The sequence below is a fragment of the Oryza brachyantha genome, chromosome 8, assembly GCF_000231095.2.
Source record: "Oryza brachyantha chromosome 8, ObraRS2, whole genome shotgun sequence".
NCBI lineage: Eukaryota > Viridiplantae > Streptophyta > Magnoliopsida > Poales > Poaceae > Oryza > Oryza brachyantha.
Genome location: NC_023170.2, coordinates 4,508,977 through 4,521,245, shown reverse-complemented (window position 1 = coordinate 4,521,245; position 12,269 = coordinate 4,508,977). Strand labels below are relative to the sequence as shown.

At 37.5% G+C, this 12,269-nt stretch overlaps 1 protein-coding gene across 1 annotated transcript; it reads left to right on the top strand.

Moving 5' to 3' along the window:
- The first annotated feature begins 10,578 nt into the window (after positions 1–10,578).
- On the top strand, positions 10,579–11,778 carry LOC102711285 (BTB/POZ and MATH domain-containing protein 2-like). The gene has a single exon (XM_006659889.1). It carries the CDS (start codon positions 10,579–10,581, stop codon positions 11,776–11,778), a length of 1,200 nt encoding a protein of 399 aa, XP_006659952.1.
- Positions 11,779–12,269: the final 491 nt, after the last annotated feature.

The following is a 12,269-nucleotide window of genomic DNA, read 5'->3' as shown; positions in this document are numbered from 1 at the left end:
TACCCTTAGATCTGGACCCATCACGACCGAGACTAGTCACTGCCAAGGTCAGATATGGTTCCGGACGCCCAGCCGCAAACCACTGCAGCGTCTCAGCTCAGCTGCTGAATGCAGCAGCGGCCACATGGCTATGCACTGCAGTATCAGCTCTAGCCTCAGAGAGGACCAGGCTAGGTAGCATCCCTTTCCTTTTTCTTTTTTTTTTCCGCCTCTTCGACCCTGTTTAGTGCCAAAAATTTGAGTTCATTCATCAATATATATATATAATAACTAATTATGTAGTTTGGAAGCAATTTGCAAGACGGATTTTTTTAAGTCTAATTAGCTAATGATTAGCCATAATTATTACATTAACTGACCTGTGCTAATGATGAATTAATTAGACTAAAAATATATCTCCTAATTTCTTGACATCCCATATAATTAGTTTTTTAATTAGTCACTGAAATAATCTTCCGATATTCAGTCAATATTTGATGTGACACCAACCTAACCTAAAAATTTTCGCGAACTAAACCACCCTTAATTGGATGGACGGTGGAAAGTTGAGCTCAAGATAATCTACGGTACTGCGCACTGACGTATGGGTCCTATGGGCAACACGGTGCTGCATATGATCTCATTTATCGATCTTAGTATAGTGTAAAGCTGGCTGCATACATTGGCACGGTTGTATTATTTTCTTACATAAAAATGAAAGATAATTATTTTTTACGACAGCTATTTTATAAAATAAATAATAAAATTAACAACTACAAAGTTAAAAAAAATCTACTTTAGAAATATGACATGATCAATTTATATATAAAAATTTATTTACAAGAGGTACCCCATTTAACATACGGGAAAGCATAAATGCAAAAACGGATGAATAAACTATCTCAAAAGAAGCAGCCTACCATCATCACATCGTGACGCTGATTAATGGATATGAGATTACTCCACCACCCACCCATTACTCTCTTCCTCGAAAAATAATGCAACGGTTACTATCCAAAATATAAGTTCATGGGAGGACAAAAACCAAAATAGTTCCCATTAATTAATAAGAAAATATCGTTGGTTGTGAGTTTATAAGAGGTAATATTAATGCCATTTCTACCTTTCTCTTTGAAAAATATAACCATTTGAATTCTATCTAAGAATACAAGCATTTATACACTACCACTTGTTCAATTAATCGTGTGAACGCTCAATTTTTTTCTCATCTTACTCCCGGCCACGCTCATTTATTTAACGAGAGATATAGAAGTATGTTTTCCCTTAATCTAAAAAATTTGGACATGCTTATATTTGTGAATAGAGGAAATGGATTATTTAGTAGAGATAAAGGTTGAGAAAAAAGATTGGGTACTCATCAAATGAGGGATGCTCCAGATATGTATGAACAAATTTGAATGTTAAGTGATTAATAAAACATGTACTATTTTGAAATGGTGCTGGATGTGCTTATATTTTTGTTACCGATTTGAAATGGCATGTGTTTTTATATGTTAGCATGTAGGGAATACTATTCAAAGGGATATTGTAGACAAAACTGAGTTTTTTTTTCTTTTTCATTAAGAAGAAAAAGATTGAAAAATTATTTTTTTTCATTGCAAGGTTTTTGTCAAACTAATTATTATCAGGACAACAAATTAAGGCTCGGTGGGTCGTCTATCATAGTCTTTGAGCTCGTATTGAAAATAAGGAAACAAGACAAGGAAATTTTGCCATCTTACATTGGCGGAAAAGGAAAAGTTGACGTGCTCAATATCTCATATATTTTCACACCAATTGGGATCACGAGCTAATTAAGATACAGATCGTGTCATATGAAATTATTTAAAGATATCAACGTTAATGAACCGTCATGGTTTAATTAAACTGACTGATTGACAGAGAAGTCCGCGGTTGCTTGTAGAGAGAATTCAGAGAAGTAGACTTAATTTCCTGCCAAAATAGTTGAAACTTATCCGTATCTTGTATATGATAAGGACCTTCTGATAACACGTGAGTACTCACACGATAGGCCTTATCTTTTCGCCTTTGCTTATACTTATAAACCAAAATTTGGATTTTTAACCTATTTGAAGTTAATTTTAGCGTTTTATTATTATAGTTTATTTCTTCGGATTTGTTTTTAGATTAATAAGAATATGCATATAAAATTTTTATCCATAAATTATTTTTTTGTTTATAAATATATCATCTATCCACCAAAAAGCCAAATGATGGGCCTGAATATTCTAGCACAAAGCTGGATGATACCTAAGTGTAAAAAGGGCAAGTGTTCGTCTAGTCGTAAGGAGAGTTGAATGTGATTTTTCAACTGCCAAAATGAAGGATTTAAATCATTTACTTAATTGGATACAATACGTGTATTCTATGTGGAAAAAGGAAGCTAATTAATACTCCTGCTCTTAAAAAGATCCTATTTCTAGCTATGAAATTAGAGACCGATCGAGAAGTAGTATACCTTCCATACATAATTAATCCTACCTTAACTTTAAAATGTGCAATATGCAAATATATATACTTCATATAACTTAATGTAATAATGTAGCAGTGCTCCTTAATGGTAGCACATTGCATTTGTGAGGATAAATGGTATGGTTGCTAGCTGGTCAACCAACATAATGTGTCTGTTTAAGTAAAGAGATTCACTTGACCCAAATGGCTAAACAAGCGCATTCCTACAATGTACACTCCTCCTGTCGCATCTCAAAATGGAATCACCAGCAATATAATATGGACCCATCCGTTTTTGGATATATATCATCCACCTGGAGTCCAGTCATTGCACCAAACCAAATCAAACTAACTAATACAAAGGTTTAATTTGGAGGAGCTCAAAGCAGCTACATGCACACACACCACACATCTTCAACTAAAAAAACCTCAGTTCCTCGCATGACACATGTCGGAGTTAGTTTGAGTTTTACAACTCACAGGTGCATGAGCAGGCGTAGGTTGTGTGCTTTTTGGTTTTTTTTTTTTAAAAGCTAAAATATTATCTGATTTATTTTATAGTTATTTAATAGTATAATCGATAAATCTACTCTAAAAATACAGGATGATATGCTTTTATATATGTAGAAACTTTTTTAAAAATAATAATAATGCGTGTAGTAATTCAGAAAATATGCACGTGAAAACCGATGGATAATCTGGCACGAAAATAAAGGTCCTTGCCTTCTACTTATATCCCTACACTACACAGACACACCACCATGAACTGCACAGCGCGCATTTCTCACGCTTGCTTGTTCTTAATTGGTTGGCTCTCTCTCATCATCTGAGCTTTGCTAATCGAGCTGTGCAAATTCAGTTGAGGACTTGAGGTACGTAGAGGCCGGGCGAGAGGGAGCTAGGCGGGCGGCATCAATGGAGGCGGCGGCGAGGAGGGCGATGGGGTGGTGCGGGGCGGAGGAGGAGAGGGAGCTGACGGGGTCGCCGCAGAAGGCGCCGGGGTCGTGCCCGCGGTGCGGCGGCGCGGTGGTGGCGACGGAGGTGGAGAGCGCGCGCCGGATCCTGTGCCTGCCGCTCTGCCTCCGCAACAAGAAGCGCTTCTCCTGCACCCGCTGCCATCGTCTTCTCCGCCCCCCGCCTCCGCCTCCTCCCACACATCACCTCACCTATTACCTTAACTAATTACCTAGCTAGCTCCTGCGTCATTCATGCATGGTCGAGCTTAATCATTAGTGATGAACTGATTAGTTTGAGTATGAGCCAGCTAGCCGGCTGTTCTTGCTTACATCGAGTTTTATTTATTAGCTAGCTAGTTACGTACTAGCAAGCTAGATGGGATGATATGATCAAGCTGCGTTGATATTCTTCAGTCGTGATTGGTGGAGTTTAATTAATTTGCTGCTGGAATGTTCGTTAATTTTCTTCCTCCTGCGTCTGATTGCTTCTCTGTGATTTTTTTCTTCGTGTTATCTTAATTCATCCTTCCCGTACGTCTGTTTCGAGCACGTAATGCCATATACTCACTCCTATATATCATCATGTCTACTAAAACGAACTCTAGTATATATAAGTTTTGTCTAACGTCTATATATCAGGCTTAAGTAAGTTTTCCTGATCCGCCACTTTTTTTGGTAACCAGATAGCTGCAAATCAAATGGCAATGTTTTATAGTCTCAATGGCCCATTTGTTATTCTTTTTTTTGAAGACGTACGGCCAGTGCATATTTCTAGCTTCACTAATTAATTATTCTTTGATTTAAAATTTTTTTTTTGAGAGACGACGGTGATAGCATTTGGTCCCTAGCCTTTCCAAACGGTACCGTGGAATTGAAATGCTATCCCACCAGGATTTTCTCCCATTTAGACTGTAGTTTGACCGGATTCCATAATACGTTGATTGACAAGTGAGCCTCATAGCAGTACTGTAGAGGATCTCATCTGTAACATGTTTCCATGTGACTACTGTGCTTCTAGGAGTATTATATAAATATATATGCAAATCTGCAAATCCTACTTCATCTAGTAAAACTAAGGACCTATTTAGACTTAGGCTCTATCTAGATCCTTCAAATTTATCATTTTGAAGCACTTTTTGATAAAATGGATCTAAACACTACGGTAAGAAAATGACAACTTTGCATTTGGCATTTGGCAGTCTAGAGTAGCAAATTTCACCAAAAAGTATATAAGGACGAGGACCACCTCTCACTTTTGCTAAAAAATGGCAACTTTTAATTATATGCCTCTAAACACCAACTTGCAAAAATACAATGCCAAAACTTTTGCCATTTGTCATTTGTCATTTCAAATGCCTCTAAACATGGCCTTAGCTAATTAAAAAAATGCCTATCCTTTGTTCGGATTGGAGCCAGTTTATTTGCAATGCCTATGCTAGATTTGCCATCAATGTAAAACAACATTTCCTCGCTGTAATTTTACAATATGCTAGCTTTATATTGGTATTGATAGTAAACCAAATATGACCAAATACAATCTTATCCTACTAATTCTTTGGTAGTTTTTCGGTAGGAATCCAGATGGGCCACACAGAAAATTTCTTTTCATAAGAGGAGGGCAATGCGATTCTCTACGGAAAAGAGGGCCCAGATGCTAATATATGCAGGCCATAAAAAAAAATTTTGGAAGTGAGATGGGCCGAGCGAGTGCTTTTCCCAGTCCATTTTCATGGTTTTCAGCTAGTGGAACTTATAGACCCTTGCGATTTCTGGCCGACAAGCTACTTTCTCCGCTCCAAAATATAAGTATTTATATAATTTTAATTATGTTTTATAATATAATTATTTATGCACTGATTACCATGATTTTAACTATTCTAATGATTCACATAGCTAATCAGATGGTTCGAAAGATAATTTAATCAATTTAAAATTCAAAAGTTAACCAATGAAGTTATTAACATATATGAAATCTTTTGACATCTCCATAAGGGCATTCACAATGCAATGACTAGAGTGGTATCTATAGAATTAGGTGATTTGTTATGTATGATAGAAGATGATCTAGCAAATGCAAAAGAAGGAAACATGTCTTTATAAGACATGTTTCTACGCAAGGTCCAAAACCTAATGAGAGGTTAGTAGTATTAAATTTAAATATAAATTATTAGTATTAACATGGTAAGAGTATGTCTGTGAAAATCTGGCACATGGAGTTAGTATATTTGAGCTTGGTGGTTGTCCCTGAATATCTGGCTTACTTGCTTGTTCTGGCAGTTTTTTTTTTGGGGGGGGGGGGGGGTGTGGGGGAGGGGGTGAAGGGGTCACCAGGGTGAGAAAGCCCCACCTGAATTATATTAAGAACCTTAAGAGTGGCATTACAAAGTTGATGAAAAAAAAAGAGAAGGAGAAAGTAACATTTCCCAGTGTAGAGAGAGATTAAGCTGTCCAAAAGAGATCTATCCGATCATCGATTACATATCTTTGTTAGCTTCATGGGGACAATATGATAAAATACGTTGATGAGACGGCATCACGGATTTGAAAATGACTTTGTTTATGTGGTTCCATAGTCTACATAGGCATAACAAATAGCAGCACTCGTAGTGTTTTGTTGGGATAAAAGTGGGTGGAGGGAGTTGATTCAGGGCAAGATCTTACGAACTTAGGCCGCGTTCAGCAGTAGGGCGTAAGTTAACTTATGCCCTATCAAGAAAATGTAGTAATAGATTAGTACGTGATTAATTGATTATTAATTACTAAAAAATATAAAAGAGATAAATATGATTTTTTAAAACAACTTTCCTATAGAAAATTTTTGCAAAAAATACACCGTTTAGCAGTTCGGAAAGCGTGTGCGCGAAAAACGAGGAGGTAAGTTAACTAACGGGGGCTGCTGAATGCGGCCTTATACTATCTCCGTCCCTAAATGTTTGACACCATTGACTTTTTATATACATTTGATATTCGTCTTATTCAATTTTTTTTGTCAAATATGTAAAACTATATATACATAAAAGTATATTTAACAATAAATAAAATGATATAAAAATAATTAATAATTATGTAAATTTTTTGAATAAGACAAGTAGTCAAACGTGTATAAAAAAGTCAATGGCGTTGTGAGTATTAATTTATCGTGAGTTTCACCTGTAAATCTTTCACAAATTGTCTTGAAACATGAATAGAAGCAGCTGTATTATTTTTGCTGGAGTTGTGAACCCAATTCCAGTACTGCCTAGGAGATATCATGTGCCTGTTTGCTTCAACAATTTATACCTGGATCTCAGTTACAGCTGAGGCATCCACCAGAAGTGATGAAGATCTACCGACCCTTCCAAGCTGCATTAATAAAGCATCTATTTTGTGATGAAATTTGGTTTGCCTGGGATAAATAATGATGCATCGTTTTCATGTGCGAGACTCATCTGAGGGTTTGTGCTGTTCTGAATATTTTTGTTATGATGCTGCCTCTACATGGAACAAAAAGGTATATATATTAAGAATAGTGTTTATTATCAAATAGTAGAAAGGCAGTGATCACATCAAACAGTATTTGGTAAGCAATCATATACAACCTTAACACATGTTAGGTTAAATCATGAAATGAACAATGCTTCGACTTTACCGAGACTAATTATTGTCATTTGTCAAAACAGGGAAACATTAAATTTCTAGGCAAAAAAGAGAGTATAAGACTACCACTACTGTTATCACTAAAACAGAGCAAACAGAGAGGAGTCCCTATGTGAAGTTTTCTCCCTCAAAATTCAATCGTACACTCTTTTTTTTAATCAAAACTTCCATACTGTTGGACAATATTTAAATCAAAACTTCAATATGATTCCATACCTAAATTAAAATTGCTAGGCAATATCTAAATCAAAACTTCCATTTTGCTAATTTCAGCATGATATTTATAGTTAAACACATGAACATACAAACTTGCAAAGTGAACCAATTTAGGCATACAGAAGTAGCAAATAGAACGAAAAGAAAAAAAAATGGTACTAATATTTATTTCAGGCAAATTTCTCTACTTTTATCTCAGGCATACTTAATCTAATTAGTAATTATTTGAATGTCATTTTATTAATTGATGTTTTTCATCTGCAAAAAGTTGATATGTTTCCAATCAGTTCAGTTGTCATTCAGCATTATTTTAACTGCCTTGCAGATTGTAATATTTGGGGATAAAGTTATTCTCGAGGATCCGATTGCGATGTATGTAATGACAACTCAGGTTAGTGATAACTTAAATCATTATTCTTTTCAAGTATAAGTTTATCCATATTACTTCTGTAGTATCTTTTATGGCATAAATATATGGCATGCTTGGTTGTAAGTTTAGGAGTATTGTCTCACTTATCTGTATTTTATTTTCAGCTGGCCAAAATGCTATTGCTTGATTATCTTCTATTCGTTTGATTTCCCTCTTAAAAAAGTTGGATGTTTTCTTCTACAGTTGTTTATATTGGAATATTTTCTATTATGATTTAACCGGTAGACCTCTGTAGAACACTTCTCAATTTTTTATTATAGTTTTTCATATATTTTTTCCTCCAAATCTAGTAGATAACTGTGCAGACTTCACCGAAGTACTGTTTATCTCTCTGTAATATTATCTTCTTAAGTCTTACTTTATGGAGCAGTACGAAGTACCATGCGCTGCACAAGTTTTCATATAAATGCCATATGTTCTGATTCAAAAAATGCTACTAATTATCTTGAAATCTAAAACTTGACTATATTCATAAGGATCAGCCATCCATGTATACATATGTACATGATGCAATTATTTTCGGAAAACCCCTCTAGGCTCATACTTGCCTGCAAGGATCCATGCACAGAAAACATCTTTCAAATAAGCTTTAAATATGCATCTAGATATCCTCGGTTAAAATCCACATGAAACATTACTATTGATATGTAGTACACCAGATATCTCATTGGATATGAGTTATTCAAGATAGCAAGATAGCATGGTGGGTTGTTTTTGGGCTGGGGGATGATGGGCTTTTGGACTAAAGAGATGAAATCTATGGATATGTGACAAAAATCTAGAGTTCATCGGATCGATCGGACGCCTATGATTTAATGATGACGTGGCCTCCTAAAAATCAAGGTTTGTGTATGAAGTATACATTATACAGTAAGAGAGGACGCAGTCCTGCACAGCTGCACCGCGTAGTCCCTTCAAAACAAAATCACATATATACTCATCTGCAGCAGCATGGCGCATGAAATGAAAGATTAAATGAGTCTGGCGATTAAAGGACAATGGATGCGGCGGCGACAACGCGCAGAAGAGAGAGGCCCCGGCGCCGATGAAATTTCCACGTCCGCGTGTGAGAGAAAGACTGTCGTATTTTTTATGCCAACTGAAACTTCGGCTCTTAAATTTAAATATATATGAAAACGAGGAGATATCGGATATTGCTAAATTTGAAAAAGTTGGATGGCAAACTCACCGAGCCATTTACTTTTCGGTATATCTAACCTATATTCTCTCATTTTTCACGTGCACACTTTTCGAACAGTTAAACGGTGTATTTTTTGCGAAAACTTTATATATGAAAGTTAATTTAAAATTTTGTATTAATCCATTTTTTTAATGTTTATAACTAATAATTAATTAATCATATATTAATTTATGACTATGTTTTCCGTATAGGTTATCTAACCAACCGCGGAACGCAACTGTAGTTTTAATACTACTCATCTATTATCATGTCTTGGATATTGTGTTGAAACTATGTCTCATACAAACATGTTTTTTCTTTCTTTATTTAATTAATTATTGCATCACCTTTTATCTTTTGCATCACCTTTTATCTTTTGCGAATGCTCAAACGATGCAGTGCAATGTCCAATGTGATGTCCTATACATATAATATATATAAGTTGAAATAAATAACATATGACTTTAAGTAGAGGAAGAAGAAAAGAAAATCAAGGTTGATACGTAGGTGTAGCATGTTTTTCCCCCTCATTTTGTTATTGTTTATTTACTATCAATTGGTATTTAATTTGATGCTATCAATGTTTACGCAGAATTTATCTCAAAATACCGACACCTCACGGTATTAAATCGTTCCTCATTATCAGATCTAGTTGAGCAGGATGAGCATTACTAGAGATCTAATGATTAGAAACAATTTGGTACCGTAAGGTACTGGCATCTTAATGTATTTTTTGTCGGATCGAAACAAATCTTGTAAATTAAAACACAAAGGAAACAATGGTTGCCAACGGTTTCATGAGTGATACTGAATTCTGTCCGTGATTCCATCCAATTCCGCTACCGTTGTTGCTAATTGACGCGCGAGCATCATCAATCCACACCTACGATTGACGCTACGGCAACGCACGACTCCAGCAGTCCAGCTCACGACATATTTCATTTGAGCACATCAGGTTGTGCGCGTTCGCAAATGGTCAATTCCATTTAGTTAATTAACACACATAAAATGAAAAATGCAATTACCGTATGATTACTTAATTAAGTACTCCGCTGGTTTCTTTAACTGACGTTGTTGACTGTTATACGTACGTTTGGTTCTAAATTTTGCACAGATATGCAAAAATAATAAATCAGGTTTAGAGTTATTTTAGTAATAAATTAAATCATAGTAAAATAATTAGTAATTATATTATTTTGAATAAGAATAATAAAGCCCATGCATGTACGGTGGGTGTCATATATGTATCCGGATACCATACTACAAAATGTAAAACTTTGTATTGGAGATAAAAAGGAAAAAAATAAATGAATAAAAATATAAAAGAGGAAAAAAGAAATAAATCAAAGTATAAAAGAGAAGAGGAAAAAAGAAATAAATCAAAGTATAAAAGAGAAGAGAAGAAAAGAAATAAATCAAAGTATAAAAGAGAAGAGAAGAAAAGAAATAAATCAAAGTATAAAAGGAGGTAAGATGCCAAAATCGGATTCGAACGCAGGATCGATCGTCCTATAATTAACAAGCTTGTTATCCACTCCGCTACCGAGATTTTGTCTGTTGACCGAGTTAAATTCGTATTCAACGTTTCGGACACAATTTTTTAACGCCTTCTCCGATTCCGAGTTGTCTGTCTCGCGGTCGCCTCCGTATATATACACTCCAGCCGGCCGCGTGCTTTAGAGAACTCACGAGGCCGGCGACTGAGTGAGATGGATTCGTCGTCGTCCCCTCCGAGGCCGGCGACGAGGACGGCGTCAAGGTGCATCCAGGAGACGGTGCGGGGCACGCACATGTTCACGGTAGATGGGTTCAGCCTGCACAGTGGCCTCGGCGCCGGCAAGTACGTTGAGTCTGGCGTCTTCGTCGTCGGCCGCTATGAATGGTGCCTCCGCTACTACCCTGACCAGGACAACGACGTCGGCACCGACGACGGTGACAACGACGACGACGGCGAGCGCTGCATCTCCTTCGTCCTCCAGCTCCTCAGCAAGGGCGTTGAGGTGCACGCGTTCTTCAGCTTTCGACTGTTCAACCACGAGACAGGCAAGTCGCAGCTGGTATACACCACCAGCGAACGCCATGTGTTCGACAACACGGGTCGCAAGATTGGCTATGGAGACAACGCTTACCACGACACCGGTGGCCTCATCACCAGGGGAGAGCTAGAGGAGTCCGCGTTTCTCCACGACGACCGGCTCGTGATCGAGTGCGACGTCACCGTCATCAAGAGACTTCGGGTGATCGACAGGGACCACCAGCGGCGCCGGCGACCTTCCCCACCATCATCCGACCTATCCATGGACATCGTCCAGATGCTCAAGGACAAAGTAGGCACCGACGTGCTCATCAATGTTGCCGGCGAGGTCATCGCTGCCCACGGGGTGGTGCTGGCGGCACGGTCGCCGGTGTTCAAGGCGGAGCTTTACGGCCTGATGAGGCCCGCCGCGAGAGGGCGGCAGCAGATAGATGTCCATGACATGCAGCCTGTCGTCCTCAAGGAGCTGCTGCATTTCATGTACACCGACTCCCTCTCCCTCTACACCGATGGCCTCGACAGAGGCGACAAGACGGAGATGATCAAGAATCTGCTCGCGGCCGCCGACCGGTATGCCGTCGATAAGCTGAAAACGATCTGTGAGGACAGCCTCTGCGAGTGCCTCAGCGTGGAGAATGTGGTGAGCATGTTCGCCATGGCTGATCAGCACAGCTGCTTCAAGTTGAAGGATGCATGCGCTGAATTCATGGCTTCGTGGGATAGATTGGCCCGTGTGGTGGACAGCAGAGAGTATGGCCGGCTCAAACGATCTAGCCCTGTTCTCTTGTTAGATGTCGTTGAGAGAGCGATCAAATCTCAGAAGATTAGAGAGGAGATATGCTCCCATGTAGAGCCCGGTCAGAAAATGTTTTGAGAGATGGAATTATTGGAGGAGTAATACTGTATGTGTATTCATAATTATGTGGCCTTTAATTAATTAATATGTAGCTTTTGATTTGTTCGACAACTTCAGTTATCGTTTGATGAATTTTATCGATTTACAGGGTCTTCTTTTGGCATATTAAAAGAAAAGGTCAAATGTCATATTTAAAAATAGAAAATAATTTACGAATAGCAAATCTCTATATGTGCTCGTAGCGATCTAAAAGCCAAAGTTAAAAAATAAACTATAATGAAATAACTTCAAAATTGACTTTAAATTTAAGGTTAAAATTTAAAATTTTGGCATATAAGCATAAATAAAAGCCAAAAAGATGAGTGTGTTATAGTGCTAGATCTATTTTAAACCTTGTGTTGAATATGATGCCTTTGTGCTCCATTTAGCTTTGAACACTATATACACAAACCATACACAAATCCCATGTATGAGCGTACACCACACTCATGCACCGCTAACACACACCA